Below are 18,102 nucleotides of genomic sequence, written 5' to 3' on the forward strand. Positions count from 1 at the left end.
AACCAAAGGTCCTAAATTATAATTTCGTAATGTCTCAGTCTTAAAATAAAATAAAATTTATTTATTGATCCTAAACTATCGTTCCACCTGAAAAAATTGTAATTATTATCTCTTCCATAGATCTCGTTGGAAAAATTCATATAAGACATAGACAGAGGCTGAAAATAAAATATTTGAAATAGAGAGACGTTTATAAAATATTATTATTTTTAAAAAAGAGTTAAGGATCATTTTTACTCCTGAATTATATATAAAAATTCACAAATAATTTTAAATTCAATCATAAATCATTTATATTCCTCAACTTCAAACATGTTTTTTTTTTTTCACTCTATCATTTCTTCCATTTATTTTCTAATAGGGCCTATTTTTAAATTTTTTATTATAAAATATTTAAGTGGGTCCTACCGATCTTTTTTTAACATTTGTTTCTCCTCTTCTCTGTTTCTTGTCTCTCTCATTATGCTTCTCTCGCCTCTCCTTCCCAATTGTACATAACATCCTCGGTCGGTCCTGTTTAATTGTAGCAATTCCCTCCCTCCCCACTCTATGCTCCTTCACACCATCAATATATATATATATATATATATATCAAAAAGGCCACACAAGCTTTACTTTGTACCGCATGCGTCAATGACCGCCGGGGGGGGGGGGGTGTGCATACATTATACATAGACTACTCACTTTGTATGAGAAGGAGACATGCTAGGGATGTCAATGCCTCTCCAGTTTTGATCATGATCCATTGATCCTGTTAGTTATCTCGTGGATGATACCTTTCAAAGTGAACGATATGACCCTTAACCCGTCTTTGTTTATAAGAACAAAAACAAGGGAGAACAGAGACATCAGTGTCGTCAATCCTTAACCCATCTCCTTCTCAATCCTTCTCAACACCATCACCTTCACACCATAGCTCCTCCTCTTTCACCTTCACTCCATTGACCACATGGGACTGAAAACCACCTTCTATTACAGCATGCACGCATGAAAGTGGAGAAAGCGGGGAGGGGAAAGAGAGAGAGGAGAGAAGGTTGGTGAGAGAGGAGACAAGTCCTTGAATCCACTTGGCCCGCTGTAACTGCACCCTCCAATCACCCCTTTCCTCTGCCATCACCACCTAACCACTTGATCGCTGTTGTCTGCTTCATTGTTCTCTTCTTCTTCTTCATCTGTCTCCTCCTTCACATCGTCCAAGTTATATGTGACGCTGTAATCTTCATCATCATCTATTGTGTGGTGGTCATCATGCATTGTGAAGCACATTAGTTGTTTAGCTTTGTTGTGGCCATGGAGTAGAGGGAGGGAGGGAGACAGAGCTCTTCTGGAGTGGAGGCATCCACTTTAATTTGGTTTTTCTCTTATGGATGGGAAGAGAGTGAGGGTATGAAAGGAGAGAGGGTGCGTAGGGAAAGATGGTGAAGAGAGAGGGTATTTTTTATATTATAACAAATTATAAAAAAAATAGTAGGATCCACTAAAACATTAAAAAATTTAAGCATGGGACCCATTAAGTCAAAATTAATGAAGAAAACAATAGAGTGATAGAAACAAAAATATTTAAGGTTAAATGATATAAATAACTCATAATTAAATTTAAAATTATTTGTAAACTTTTATGTACAATTCAAAGAAAAAAAATAACCCTTAACTCTTTAAAAAAAAAGATGAACATTATGTAAAATTCATATTTTCCATATAAGCTGGCATCCCAAGTGAACTACTCCAAAATCGCCTCGAGTCATCAGGCTTTTCTCGCGTGAATTTGTTGACCTAAAGTGGCAATTGGTCCAACACAACATGTAAATAAACTTTTGGAAAGGAAATAAACATATGCTTGAATTATCCCAAAAAATATCTACATATCATACAATAAATATCCCAGTGAAGTTTTTTCCATAAAGAAATATCCACCCACAACACATTGAAGTGGACATTATACAACTGCATCCAAATGATATTTCACCAATGGGTGCCTCAGTACACAATGCTAAGTTCAGAACAATATTAGAGTGAAAGATTATTGAAACCCAGTAAAGGCATTGGCTTCAGTTTCAGAACGAATGAGGCTAGCATACAAACCACTGGGATGGGAAGCTAGGAGAGTATCGTGACTTCCATATTCAGCTACTGTCCCTTCTCTCACCACCGCGATGCTATCGGCCTCTCTGATTGTAGAAAGACGGTGGGCGACTATTATGGTTGTTGTATCTCTTGTAAAATTCTTCAGTGCTTCTTGGACATGCTTCTCTGATTCCAAGTCCAAGGCACTACTTGCTTCATCAAGTAGGAGCACTCTTGATTTCTTCAATATAGCCCTTGCAATTGCTAACCTCTGTTTTTGGCCACCTGATAGCTGGACCCCACTCTCACCAACCTGGTGTAGGGAATAGTTCAAGACAAGTGTGAAAATGATCCAAATTTTTTGCTAATTGATATACCCTTTATGATAGGGTCAATTTATAGTTTGCACCAACATGGTTTGGTTTAAAATTGGCTATATAGTCTAGAGCCTTCATTCAATCTTTTTCTTCATGACAGTCATTCAATCTTTTTCTGTTTGTCATGTTATCTATCACTTAGTACCTTTCTTGTATTTCATTCAAAAAATATAATGGATAGTTTCTTCGTTAAGAGTTTGTTTAACAAATACTTCAAAGCATTTTTACGCTCTTGTAAAATTATTGTTGAGAATAAATTGATGTCTGGAAATGGAAACTCTCAAGTTTCAACGGAGCCCAAACAAAACTTGAAAACATAAAATTGTTAAAGATACAGGTGAAATAGACTTTCATACAGGGAAATATTCTATCATTTTGATATTTACGTAATTGTTTTTAGGGTAAAGGCCAAATTTGGCCATGTAATATTTTTTCAAGAGTATCTGATAATTTAAACTATCAGGTGGTGTGAAATAAATCATGAATTTTAAAAAATATAACATCTAGTAGCTGTTAATTTAAGTTGACAGACGTTATGTAGAGCCCACAATGACACGTGGCACTCCACGTCAAATGTATAAAAGTGCAAATTTAATCACAAACTATTTTCTAAGGAGTACTTGTTAGCCTCTACTATAAAAAACGGACATTCCAACACCTTTCCCTTAATTTTGACTAAACATTATTTATTTTTATATCTATGAGGTCCACAACGCGCCAATCTCTCCAATATTCTTTCTTTCATTTTTAGTCTCAATTCAAGAAGAAAAGGTTTAAAAAGTTCTTCTTTGAAGACATTTACGAAGACAACACCGAAAAAGTAAAAGAAATAATTTATGGCTAAATTAAACTAGAATCAAGGTTCTCCCATATGTAGTAAAATCAAACTTCTACTTCATTGGCGTCGTCCTTGTGAATGTTTTTAGATAAAAATTCTTTGAACCTCTTTTTCTCGAGTCGATACTGAGAACGAAGATAAGAAGATTGGAGAGATTGACATGTTGTGGGCCTTATAAGTATGAAAATAAACGGTGCTTGGTCAAAATTGAAGGGTAAATGTTGGATGATCCGTTTTTTATAGTAGAGGCTAGTGTTCCTCATAAAATAGTTCATGGCTAAATTTGTACCTTTACACATGCTAATATAAAGTGCCACATGTCATTATAAAGCCATCAACTAAAGTTAACAGCAGGCTAGTTCATGATTTATTTCATACCACCTAATAGTTTAAATTATCATATGCTCCTAGAAAAATAGTACATGCCAAATTTGTACCTTTACACTTGTTTTTATTATAATTTACACGTATAATCCTACAAATAGTTACACGTTAGCAGAACAACTCATACAGGAGTAGAATAACACACTAGACAAAGAAGAGGACAATCTAATTTCAAACAGAACCACATATGTTAATTATAAGTTATCATTTAAAGAATGGTAGACTGTAACTTATTCTAAATTAATGAGGAAAATAGAGGTTGCTTATCAAATAGGATCATACCTGAGTTTCATAACCTTGAGGGAGGCTACTAATGAATTTGTGAATGTAAGCTTCCTTGGCTGCCTCTTCAATTTCAGCCCATGAAGCTTCTGGGTCTCCAAAGGCAATATTCTCCCTTATACTCCCAGCAAACAGTGCAGGTTCTTGACCCACCAAAGCTGTTTGCCTCCTTAACCACTTCACATCAATTTCTCTCAAATCTAACCCACCCATCATCACCTGCCCTTGGTTAGGATCATAGAACCTCTGTATCAACCATATGACTGTTGATTTTCCTGAACCACTTGCCCCTACTAAGGCAACCGTGCTTCCACCTTTGACCTTCAAATTGAAATTCCTCAACACTATCAACATAGGCCTAGATGGGTACGCAAATGTCACCATTTTGAATTCTAGCTTCAATAGCTTTGATCTTTCTAGTTTCTTATCTTTCATCTTATTATTCCCTATCAATGGTCTGCGGTGTATGATATCTAGAACAGCTGGAATCGCTGTAGCTGCCAAAGAAGTATCTGGTGCTAAACCAGCTAGTTGTCCCACAGAAAATGAGCTCAAAACAAGGATGAGAAAAATCTTGTATACATCCCCGAATTCTGCTTTGCCTTGTTTTACAAGGAGGGCACCGAACCAAAGAGTTAGGGTATACGCTCCATACATGGCACCTTCGAAGAACCCAAGCATTAGACCGAGAAACTGTGATCTTTTCACTGATTTTTTCCTAGGTTCTGATAATGCTCGATCAAAGGATTTGACTATCTGTTCTTGGGCAGAAAATGCAATAGTTGTTCTTGCGTTTGAAACTGCACCAGAAGCAATGTTGCTAGCTCTGGCAAAGGAATCATTGTTGATTCGTGGCCCAAGGTTTATAATCAAGTTTAGATAGTTTGCACCAAGAGTGAAAGGAGTTAATGCAGCAGCCAACAAAGTTATTCTGTAATCAAATTTAAAGCACACACCAAGCCCAACAGCAGCCGAGCTCAATCCCATCAGAAGGACAGAAAATCGATCACCAAACACTGATCGAAAACTAATACAGTCAATAGATAGCCTTGACACTAGCACTCCAGTGGAATTTTCTTCAAAATCAAACCACCCTGGTTCTTGTTTTAGTATGGATCGAAAAAGAAGGTCTCTTATCCTGATTGTGAGCTTAGTTCCAGCCCAACCACACAAACCTTGCTGTCCTGTCAGAGAGATAATGCAACCAAACCCTAGCCCAACAAGTACTAAACATAGATGATTAATATCTCTTCTCATTGTTGAAGTGTCCTGTTTAAAGTATGCTTCAAGGGCTAGGCCTAAAATCAATGGAAAAAGGGATAGAAAAGCACCAGCAAGCATACCCAGAACAAATCCTGAAAACAGTGCCACAAACTCTGGTTTCTGTAGTTTCCATATCTCAGAAAGTTGAAAATTTCGGGGCTTCTTCTGTTGCTCATCTTCCATATCAGCTTGCTTTTCATCTTGAATGGACTTGAAGAACTTGGACCTTGAGATTTCTACAGCATTTTTTGATCTTGATACATCAGGAACTGAGTTCTCATAGACAGAAAAGTCATTGACCTTTTGTATGCTGTTAGACACTGGTTTTGATGTGGCTTCCGTAGCAAGCATCACAAGGTTATAGTAGGAACCTGCCTTTACCATAAGCTGTCGATGATCACCAATCTCAGCCACAGAACCATTTTCAAGAACCACAATAGTATGGGCATTCTTTACTGTTGCTATCCTGTGAGCAATGACAATGGTTGTTCGTCCAGCAGAAATCTTGTCAATAGCCTGTTGGACCACAGACTCTGACTCAGCATCAAGAGCACTGGTAGGTTCATCCAATAGAAGGATTTTAGGATCTTTGATAATGGCTCGAGCCAACACAATTCGCTGCTTTTGACCCCCTGAGAGCTGGGTACCCTTAGCTCCAACCTGTCAAAAGTGGTATTTTTCAGGCTAGAGCTAAATCATAGGCAAGCATCCCTACTTGTACATTTTCTTTAGATGGTTTTATACATCAAAGGATAAAAAGTATATCCACCTTGTTTAATGAACTCCAGAACCCCCCCTGATGGGTATAGAAAAATCTTGAATTGCAGGCTAATTTTGTTTGTCGTTCGTATTGTTAATTGTATAATTGCTTTATAACCTTGGTTTATTTGACTCATATGTGTCAAATATCTGAAGAGAAAACTATACCTGAGTGTCATAACCTAGAGGCAGGTCAGAAATGAAGTTGTGGGCATCAGCTGCAATGCAAGCCGCAATTGCTTCTTTCTTGGTGGCGTTGTCCTTCCCCATCATCACATTTTCCAGAATGGTTGTGGCAAAAAGAATCGGTTCCTGACCCACCATTCCGATTTGATCTCTTAGCCACTTGACTTGCAGTGTCCTCAAATCATGACCATCTAAGGTTACTATCCCTACAAAGATATTTGAAACACAATGAAGCCAAAAGTATAATCCATTTGCCTTCAGATTTCAGTGTTCGTAGGATATCATCAAATTGTTATTCTGATATATGTTTTACCTTCAAAAGGGTCGTAAAACCTCTCTACTAGAGCAAAAATAGTGGACTTGCCCCCTCCACTGGCACCAACCAGTGCCGTAGTTCTTGAAGAAGGAATAACTAGTTGAAGGGAATTAAGGATTAGAGCATCAGGACGAGATGGGTACACAAAGATAACACTTTTGAACTCAATCCTTCCACGAACATTAGAGAGCCTCCTTCCCTCAGGGCTGTAGGGATCAATATCAGGGATTCTCTCTATGATTTCAAATACTCGGCTTGCTGCAACAATGCCTTGTGCAAACTGCGCAAAATATGAAAGTGCCAATGCCAAGCCTCTGCAAACTTAAGAAACAATAATAAGTTAAAATCTTTAAAAATAAAAAGATCAATAATTAAACTAGAGAAGAACTGGTTCACAATTTAATGATCAAATTGTGGTTGACTCAATTAACATAATTTATTTTAATTTTTTAACTACGTGAAATTTTATTTTGTATAAAAATAAATTGATTGATACAGTCACACACATACAAATATATATATAGTGCGTGTGTGCGTGTGTGCGTGTGTAATTTTAAGTTAAACGTTTTGATACATAATAGTTTAGTTAATTATAAGTGATCCAGTAGCAAAGAAGCAACCCCACTTTATTTAATTATTACAACGAAGCAACCCAGTAGGATGGTATGGCAGGCAGAAGGCTTCAACATTGTTACAGGTTCAAATCTCAGCCACTCCAATTTTGCAATCACATTCAAATTCCACATCAGTTCAATTATAGGTTCCTCATCCAGTTTAAGGTGAAGATCGCCCATTCCAACCCAGTTCTTGATTTTTCTTGGCACTTTTGAGAGCAAAATTAGACATGCTATGAGATGATCAAAGCAGACAGCAACTTGAAGAGCAAAAGAATAAAGCTATAGCCTCCCTTTAGAAGCAGGATCAGAAGCAAATACTATTTTTTTTTTTTAAGGGACAAAATCCCTCACTCAATGTTGAAATTCCAATTATTATCCAAATGGCACTCTTCTAATTATGTCAATTTCACTAATTTACTGGTAAAAAGTATGTTTTCGAAACAATCCAAACATTGACGGCTAAAAGACAGCTAAAAGTGATTCAGATCAGAAGATTTTTGAGACTATTTTTTAACACAAATAAGTTAACAGATCAAAAAAACACAATCAAACAGATGCATAATTCACACTACAGAGAAAGAGAGAGATCGCACCTTCCCCCTACCATAACTCCAAAGAAACAGGCAATGGCCCGACCTCCATCAATCTCTCCCTTGGCAATTAAGATAGAGCCATACCAGAAAGCCAAGGCCCATGTTGAGTACGTTACTAAATAGATGACTCCCATGCCTGCACCCTTAGCAAAACCAATTTTCACCCCAACTGGGACTGAATTTTTCAGCATTTCAGAATATTTTGTAGCCATCTGGCTTTCACCAACAAAAGAAAAAACTGTCCTAATTGAACTGATAGTCTGCTCTGCAATACTGCCAGCTGTTCTATAAGAAGCCTTTAACAAAAACCGGAAAGAAAGAGTCATAAAAAATTCATTACAGTACAGAAAAATTGACAAATGGCAATCAAGTCTTTTTTGCTCTTACTTCCTCTTTCGCTGATAAACCACCATAAATGCCCTTGTAAGCTATACCACAGAACATGGTCACTGGGGTGACTGAGAGGACCACCAGAGCAACTTTCCATGACCTCGCAAACCCAACTATATACCCAGTTATGAACGTGCATACATGATGAATGAAGTGAGCCATCTGTGAAGGCAAAAAGATTCAGATTGCTTTTAAAGATTAATGTCAGCTACACACGAATATGGTAAAGAACTTGCCAGCTTTCTATGACAAAGTATCAAACTTGATCAGCAGGAATCCTTGGTTAGATTCAGTAAACAAAAAATCGATAGATGAAAACAAGCATGGTTAGACATACAAGTCATTTATCCATTCACACATCACAATTGGCTCAGTTTACAAAATTTTCATAAAATGAATCTAAGACTTTTCTCAAGCATTTAGTGGAGAGATTATTAGGTAAAATCAATCTACACGCATGCAGGCAATGGGTAATAAGTCATAGATATTTGATGAACCACCAATAACATGATTAAATTCTTATTTGTCATCAATGTTTAAGTACTTACATTGAGGTTATCTTTAAATTTTTCTTAGTTAGTATCAAACGGCATCTTAAAATTATGCAAAGGATTCACATAAAATAAAACATAAATAAAAATTACAATCTCAGATGAGAAGTAAAGTTTTGGTGCAAATAATAAGGTGAAGGAGATTACGTGATTTTATTAATTCAAAATTTTTAGATTGATTTATTTAATTAAGGCGTAATAGAAGATATAATAAATTAATTAAAAATGTTGGTTTGGGCCTAATATATAAAAACAATTCAGAAAATTCTCCGTTAACAATCAAATCAGGAGTAGAGTATATACCATAATATGTCTTCTTCATTTTTAGGAATAAGAAATATAAAAGAAAAATTGTAATAATTATGATAAATAAACGGATATAATACATTTTTCTCCATAAATTATAATCTTGTTTTTGAATTGTAACCCAAAATTGTTTTCTTTTACTTTTCTTCCTAACTTTCATTGTCATTTACATCATTCATCTTGCTATTGCCAAACCCATATTCATTTTGGAGTAACGTTAAGCTGTTGGATTACATATTGTCAATTTGACAGTAGCACAGGAAGGAGAATAAGCAAGAGAGATAAAGGAACCTTATCTCCCATAACTTCTTGGATTTGCGCAACATCACTTGCAATTCCATGCATAATATCAGCAGTACTGATCTCTGTATCAAAAAAGCTAATGTCCTGACGAAGAACTGCTCTTAGATATTCTCGTCTTATTCGTTGAGCAGATCGCTCCCCCACCAGCCTCCAACATGTGATCTCTGCCAATTTCAGTGATCAATGTGAAGGTACCTCAAAGCTCAAAGAATTATTGGCTATCCATTAAAATTAAAAGATATATATAATGTTATAATCTCCTTACCCATATACGCTCCAAGCATCACCACTGCAAGTAACGCAGTCATATACATGCATATCTGAAAATGATAGTCAGTAGAGATAGATATCAGAGTAAATAAGAATGAATGGATGAATATTACTAATGCTATGCCCTGACATGCAGACATATAAAGAAGAAGAATTATGTATGCTCGTAGCCTCATATTAGACAAGACACATTTTTAATCATGCAAAGTCACTTCACGAGCTATCTCATTGACCACTATTTCTCACAAACTTTGGCGTCGTATGCAAATATTTAATTTGGAAAAAATCAAACTTAATCGCCTTAATATTTGCCTCTAGTTGTAATTTTTTTCCAGACAATTAATTTATGCAGAGGACCTCTTGATTTATTTCCTCATTAAAAACTCCAGCCATATGAATTGAAACGTTATCGCTAACGAACTTCAAATTACTGTCACACTCCCGCTTCTCATCCTATTGACATTTTCACGAACCAAATGTGTGTGTGTGTGTGTGGCGAGAGCGTTCGCAACGGGACAAACAAATTAGCGATTGATTGGGGGGGGGGGGGAAGAAATTCATTGGATAGAAGTATAACTACGGGAAAAAAAAGAGTTCAGTAGATACTATGTTTGCTTTAACTAATGAAGACAAAGAACAAAGAGTAAGCGTACCGTCTCAATATCATTCATTATCTGGGCTTTGTCAGCACCAACTCCTGATTGTTCAGAAATCTTATTGACTACTTGTCCAAAAAGAAAAGAATACCAAGGAAGTGAGCCCCCATTTATGAGAGCCCCCAAGCAACCCAAAATCACAAGCACTATATCCCACTTTGTTGAGTACCGAAACAAGCTGAACAACCCAACTGATTTTGGAGGCTCCAAATCATCATCAACATCATCATAATCCATATCCTCCTCACCATCTTCACGAAACCCAGAAAACTTGTCAACTCCATGATGACTATACCCGCCGTTGCCATGGCTGAAATGCACTGGCACTATCTGCCCAAAGCCACCATAACTATCACGTTTCGTATACGACAGTTCTGGTTCTTGACCAACACTGAAAGACGTAAAACTAAGTTCATCTTCTTCCGCCAATGGACTATTCTTCCCCTTTCTAGAACCAATAATTCCTTCTTTGATGATATCCAATCTCGAGAATCCATTATAAGACTTGCTATTCTGATCGTCTTTCTCCTCAGCGACATAGCTCTGAAGTTCGACTCTCCCAGCCGGAATGACGTAGCCTGAAACATCAGAATCCGAGTTCACAGAGAAGCGACTTCTTCGGCAGAACCCGCTCGTTCTTGAGAGGTAGTAGTCATTAGCGGACCGACGGAAAACCCGACTCCTATCCGATGGGGTTGGGCTTGAGGCCCATGGGGTGAAAATAGAGCCCAAGTTTCTATTACCATACTCTTGCCACCCAGTGGGCTCAAATTGCCACGAAACTTCTGTCTGCCATGAACGGTCGTCGTCGGAGAGGACGGGAATCGCCGGGGACTTGTTCCGGCCGCCATGACGAGGATTCTGGTTGCCCCGAGAGCTCGCCGCCTCCGTGAAAGACCGAGACGTGCTGCGAGAGCTCACTGCGGTTGGCGGGTGGCGTCGTGTGGGATAGTAGGGGCTTGAGGAGTTGTAGTCGATTTCAAAGGAAGAATCGGCCATGGGTGAAGCAGGGGAGGAGAATTCGGCAAGAGAAAGAAGATAAAGATTCTATTTTGTGGGTAGGAGAGGAGAGTCATTAGTTTAGTGAGTCAAACAACATGAAGACTTTGCACAATCCGTCAAGAGACGGAGACGGAGAGACAATGGACAGAGCAAAAACATGAGAAACATGAAACACACTCATTGAGGTTTACGTGTGTATAGAGGCTTGGTAACGTATCGAAACTATTTCTTTGTGCATGGACGGCATGCAAGGCAAAGGTCGCCGGCTGAGCCTATTGCAGTTTAGCACATTCTTGTTCCTCACTATTTCTAAATTTTATTATATAATTCCCAATCATGCAAAGTCAACAAGCCAATCTTTTGTTTCCTCTCTATTCAAAATCATAAAATGCTAACGAGGACTTTCCATTTGTCATCAAAGCATGATTTGCAATCTTTTTTTACCCTTTCGGGAGATTTTTTTTTTTTTTCAGCGAGACGTGATAATGGCTAATAAATTGGTGTAATGTGAGATAAAATATAATTAGATTTAATTTAAAATATTATGATTATCTAATATGAGTATTTAAATAAGGATATTGATCTATTAATTAGCTTTGATTATTTATTTTATTATTATCTTACATATCAGTATCTTTAATATTTGATTTAAATTTAAAATTTAGGATTTAGGATTTGAATTTAAATTATAAATATTTTATTATTTTTAAATCTCTATAAATAAAGTTAGATTTTTCATTTATATTTAACTTCTGAATATTATTGAATAAAAGTTTTCAAAAATTTCGACCTTCTCCCTCATTCTTTCTCTTCCTCCTCCTTTCTCTTTATCTCTATTCCCCTCTTCCTTTTTCCTGTTTTACATCAATTTGGTATTAGAGCTAGGTTGAGGTTCCTATCACAATTCAAAAAGAAGAGGGGAAAAGAGATAAAGAGAAAAGAGGAGGACGAGAAAGAATGAGGGGGAAGCACCACTACAAAATTATTGATATATGATATCATAAAAAATAACAATTTTAAGAAAATCCATCATTTAAAATTGAGGTGGATAATGTTGCAAAATAAATTATGGGTGTTTTAAACACCAATCATTTATTTCATTAGCATATATAATAGGTGTTTTAACACCCATCATATAAAGCTTCAAATTCTGCCTCTAAAAAAAATTAAAAATTAATATTAACATAAATGATGGCCTTTTTAAACACCCGTCATTTATATTGATGACATTATATGAAAACACCCGTCATATAATGTTTAAGTTTCTAAAATTAAAAAAAGAAAAGAAAAAAAAGAGACTTTATATGACAAGCATTTGAAATGACCGTCATTTAAAGTCATCATAATATATGATGGGCATTTGAAATGCCCGTCATATAAAGAGGAATAAATGATGGGCGTTTATTCTTTTTTAAAAACTTTTCAGTTCCTTCCATTTCATATTCTCTCTCGCGCGCCCGATGAACTCTCCTCTCTTCTCTTCTCCACTTTCACATGAAATCACAAGTAAATCCATAAAGTGACTTCATTTTCATAGTCAACCATCAACCCCCACCTCTGTCGTGTTTTCGCCGTCATTCGTTGTGCCTTGAGTTTGCCATTGCCTTTCAACCCATTTTCTTTCAAGGTACATTTTTTTTCGTGTTTTCTAGCATTTCTTTCAATATCCTTTGGCTTTTTGGGTGTGGAAATAATTTATTCATTGTTTTGTAGAGTTTTATTGTTTGAATTTATGTAGTTAACTTTCTGTGCATATTGTTGCTTGATTTTGGTAATGTGGGTTGTCAAAATTGACAATATATGATGTGTTCTTGGCTTGAGGATGCTAATAGAGGTTATGGGTAGCCTCAGAATAATTATGAGGATGAAAATGAATGATCAAAATGTATATTCATGATAATTGTATTTTTTTTAATTTTGAACGAATTTTTTGAATATTTTTTTTAAATTATATGCCTTATTTGATTTGAATAGTTTTATCGTTAGAAACTTCATATTGAAATATACTAGTGTACCAAATTTCATTACAATTGGAGTTGTTTTGAGCAACTAAAGTTGACGCGCGGTTTCTTTAAAAACTATAACTGTTTTGTTAAAATTTTGACAATTGCTATAATGAATGATATTAGCTTGGTATGAATAACATTAGAATGATAAATGAGACAAAAAGCAATTATTAGAATTGATGTTTATGGTATTTTTTTTGTGATTTTTCAATGAATTTTTTTTGAAATTGTGTATTGTTGAAAATGTCATTTTGTTGGATTTTGTTGCTGTTAGATTGTGTATGATTAAATTTGGCTTATTGATATAAGATATTAGGTTTAAAAAGTGAGTTTGAGCTTGGGAAATACTTGTTTTTATGACGTTATGCTGCTGATTTTTTTTACATGTAGAGAAGTCAATTACTTTTTTAATCAATTTATCATTCATTTCTTCTCCATATTTATTTCTTTATTTTTGTAGGTAAATGGCTTCTTAAAAAAGTATTGATCCTAATAGATCTAGCAATACTAATCCTAGCATTGACATGAATGGCCAACAAATTCAAGAAAAAGCAAATCAAATAATGAGGGGATTGACACTGATGAGTGAGGTGAATAGGAAAGGATTACTGGACAAAAATATGAACTTGAATGAAATTACAAAGGTCAACCTATCAAGACTAACAGAAATAAATTTATCAGCTATGTAGGAGTTGTGACAAAGGCAAATACGCCCATTACAATGAGGAGTTAGAACGATGTTAGTCTAGTAACAAAGAATTATATTTGGGAGCAAGTAGAGGTAAAATACTTTACTCATAATCATTATAATTAATTTTAATTACTTGACTACAAATCTAATTAATTTCTTTATTTTACAGTCAGCGTTCGTAATTGATACTAGTTGAATGAAATTTGTCATTCAACAAGCTGGAAAAGCAATACAGACATTTTGATATTTCATTGGAATGAAATACATCAAAAAAATCAGCCGAAAACATTAGTGCTGAAGTTCCCGAATTAATAAGGTCATTAGTCTCACAAGAACAATAGGATGAATTTATTGCCCAACTATTTGAGGGGCAATTCCAAGTAAGAACTATATTTTTTTATTATCAATATATATATTTTGGATCTGATTCTATGTGTTTTACATAGGAATCGAGCAACCAAAAGAAAGAGTTGCATGAAAAAGATATATACCCTTACAAGAAAGGGCGCATAGGATATGCAGGAATTGAGCAGCAAATGATATGTTAATATTTAAGTCATATAATTTTAGTTTATTTTATTGATATGTGCACTATTAATGTTCAACGTTATTTAAATGCATAGATCAAGCGAGAGGGTTCAGGAGCAAGTTCTATTTCACATCATAAACTTTTCATAAAAGCCCAGACAAATATTGTTAACGAATGTGTCCAAGAACTTGCTAACAAATGTGTAAGTATATTATTTTAATATTGTCATTTTTTCTTATAATCAATTAATAAATTTAACTTTCTCACTATATGTTGCACAGGCTGAGATAAAAAAAAGTGGCCTATCTGATGATGGTGATGTCTTGGGCAAGACACTAGGTAATTCTGAACACTCTGGTCAGGTTAGGGGTTACAGCTTCAGTGTCACAAAAAAAAACAAATATTTGGGACACAAAAAAAGATGAAGTCAACAGAAGACGTGGGTGCGAAGGCTGAGATTGCCACACTGAAAGAAGAGCTAGCTAGGCAATGAGAATTGATTGATACCTTACTAAAGGACAAGGAGAGGCCGGAGGGGGAGTTTCATATTAGTCCTAGCAGAAAAGGTAGTTTCAGTGTAACGCAACCCGTTAAAAATCTCCCTGAGGTAAAATAGTACTTATTTATTTTACTTATGTTTCACTATTTTTATTTTCCATAGCATTAATATAGTATATTACTCATTAATATAGGGTGAGAATATATGTGAGTGGTTAGCAAATAGCCCGAATCGTCACGTAGTTGTTATTGGTTGAGTGTTCAATATGCCTGGAGACACATTACATAATATGCCACTCCCTACATCCTATGTATGAGTTGCTATTAATGCGCCTAAAGATCTCAACTATCCATTACCTATTTCTACCAAAGATGCAGGGATTATAGGAGAGGCGATGGGTAGCTTTGTTGGATGGCAAGCTACCAATGTTAAGATGCCAAGTCTAAAAAAGCTAACAAAGATACACAATCCAAGAAAAAGACTGTGCCTCGATCTAGGCTTTCCTTAAAAATTGTCTTGCATGTAGCAATACTTGAATAAGAGCCTCAATTTATCAAGCTATCATCGAAATTTACTTCAGGCGTATGCAATGATTCATAAGTCTAATCCTCCGATCTTGCAAATCCCATTTGAGGTAGGAATATACGGTGCACCACGATATGATATGCCTTCGCTCGATATTATAGATGAAGTGCTACAACATGAGATAACCAGCCTCACTGTTCTCAGCTTTTATATGCAGTAAATTATCTTTCATATATGAATGGTTAGTATTTTAAATATATACTAATCCATTTAATATATTAATGGTAGGTGCTTGCATGAAAAATTTATTATCCCTTTCGGCCTACAAACGATATTCATTTTTGTTAGTCCACATGAGGTTAGTGCACATGCTTTAATTAAAAAGGACAAGATTTTAGATCAATCCAAGCAATTAAGTAAAAATTTTAAAGCAAGGGCTCAAAAGGGGACATTATTCTTAATACCATATTACCAAGGGTAACCTACTTCTTACTTATATTAATGAATTTGTTAAGATTAATTTAGTCAATTAATTATAATTTTATAACACTTGTTAATGTTATTAGGGACTATTAGATTTTGATTGCCACTAAACCATATGGTAGCACTCTAAGAATATATTATCTTGATTCTCTTGGTGGAAAATCAAAGAATAGACAAATTTTATTGCAGTTGATTAATACGTAAGTGCAAAAAATAAGTATTTTATATATTTATTTGTTTATTTCTATATTGACATATTTTTTTTTTTTTTTATTAGGGCAATTGTGTTGTACTGCACAAAACTAAACAAATAATTTCAAGGTCATTTACAAATTTTGATACAGCCTACACTTGGAATATAATAATGGTAATTAATATCATTTTTTAATTTAAATATTCATAATTTTTTAATGCATTAATATGTACTCATTGGTTCTTTAATTTATAGTGATCGAGACAAAATGAAAAATAGCTTAGATTGTGACTTTTGTGTTATGAGGTTCATGAAAGATATCATTATCCATAATGAGAGCACAATTCTTACGATGGTATGCCAACAATTAATTTTCACTTTATAATTGTTAAGGAATTTAATTTATTAAAATAAATTTATGGTGGATAATTTATGTTTTACAGTACTATGAGGATTCCTACATTGAAGAATTTGGGCATGCACAAATAAATGAGGTAATTGAAGAGTGGTGCCAGTACATATTTCAAGTGTGGTCATTGCACAAAGATGAAAATCAATAGATTTAGCACAAGTAGGATTAGTGTTTATAGTTTTACTAGTTTTCACTCATTATTTGATATTAGTTGGTAAATTGCTTCCTTTAAAAAATTCTATACATTGATTACTTGATAGATTAGAATAAGAGATTAGTTTTTATTTCATTTTTTATTGATTATAATTCAATTTCAATTGATATTCATGTATAAAAATGTTAGAATTGCTATTTGATTATTATTTGTATAGTTGTTACAGGGAGGTTGCTATAAATAACATATTGCTATTTAAAAAAACCATAGAATGTATGACGGGCAAATATTTGCCCATTATTTATTGTAACCAAAAAATATATGACGGATAAATATTTACTCGTCATTTATTGTCTGGTTACAATAAATGACAGTTAAAAATTTGCTCGTTATTTATGATGAGAATAAATGACAGGTATTTTAAACATTCATCATTTATTCTTACAAAAGATGCGGAAAAATATATTTTAAATGATAGGTTATTTAACCGTAATTTATATAAAGAAATAAATGACAGGTAAATAACCATCATTTATTTAGGGGGACTTTAAATGATAGGGTCATTTAAAGTCCTCCTAAATAAATGATGGTTATAAGTAAAAAAAACCATCATTTATATTTTTTTTGTAGCAGTAATTTTAAAAATCTCAAAAACTCTTGTTCAATAATATTTAAAAGTTAAATACAAATGAAAAACCTAACTCTATTTATAGAAATCTAAAAATAATAAAATATTAATAATTTAAATTCAAATCTCAAATCCCAAATCCCAAATCTAAATCAAATATTAAAGATACTGATATATAAGATAACAATAAAATAAATAATTAAAGTTAATTTAATGGATCAATATTTTTATTTAAATACCCCTATTAGATAATCATAGTATCCTAAATTAAACCTAATTATATTTTATCCCATATTACACAATTTGGTACCAGAGCTAGGTTCCTATCACACTTTTGTTGCCAATCTCACTTGGAAAGTACAACTTTTCTATTAAAATTTGGAGGTTTAAATAAGGTATAACAAACTTACTATTCAACGCTGCTTGCTGCCGATTGGAGTGCCTTTATCATCTTTCACAAGTTTGCTCACTGTTAGATCTTGAAGGTTTGCAATTTCTTCATAAGTTTGTGATATTTTAAGCAATTTTTCATTGTTATTGATATGAAGTTTTGTATTCTAAAAAAAAAGGAAAAAAAAAAAGACAAGGAAAAAGAAAGAAGAAAAGAAAAAAAAAGTTTGTTATGATGCTTACTTACCAATATGAGCTACAACATATACACACATTTAGATTATCGGTATGAATATGCTGATCTACCACGATATGCTCAACAATGAAAGGATTATGTTCAACGGTACACATGTAATGAATATCAACAACGGTATGCTTATCCATTGCAAGATACTTATTAGCAAGATAGCTATTGGTATAACTATGAAGAGCAAC

At 34.4% G+C, this 18,102-nt stretch overlaps 1 protein-coding gene across 1 annotated transcript; it reads right to left on the reverse strand.

Annotated features, from left to right (window-relative positions):
- Window positions 1–1,808: 1,808 nt before the first annotated feature.
- LOC129288444 (ABC transporter B family member 19-like) lies at window positions 1,809–11,154 on the reverse strand. The gene is made up of 9 exons (XM_054925014.1): window positions 10,153–11,154; window positions 9,495–9,549; window positions 9,218–9,393; window positions 8,067–8,231; window positions 7,680–7,975; window positions 6,467–6,783; window positions 6,136–6,359; window positions 3,946–5,868; window positions 1,809–2,377 (listed from the first exon to the last, which is right to left on the reverse strand). Exons 1-9 carry the CDS (start codon window positions 11,152–11,154, stop codon window positions 2,021–2,023), a joined length of 4,515 nt encoding a protein of 1,504 aa, XP_054780989.1. The 3' UTR covers window positions 1,809–2,020.
- Between the last annotated feature and the right edge of the window lie 6,948 nt (window positions 11,155–18,102).

This window comes from Prosopis cineraria, unplaced genomic scaffold, assembly GCF_029017545.1.
Source record: "Prosopis cineraria cultivar Desert tree isolate PC_DT_omini unplaced genomic scaffold, ASM2901754v1 PC12, whole genome shotgun sequence".
In the NCBI taxonomy this organism is placed as follows: Eukaryota; Viridiplantae; Streptophyta; class Magnoliopsida; order Fabales; family Fabaceae; genus Prosopis; species Prosopis cineraria.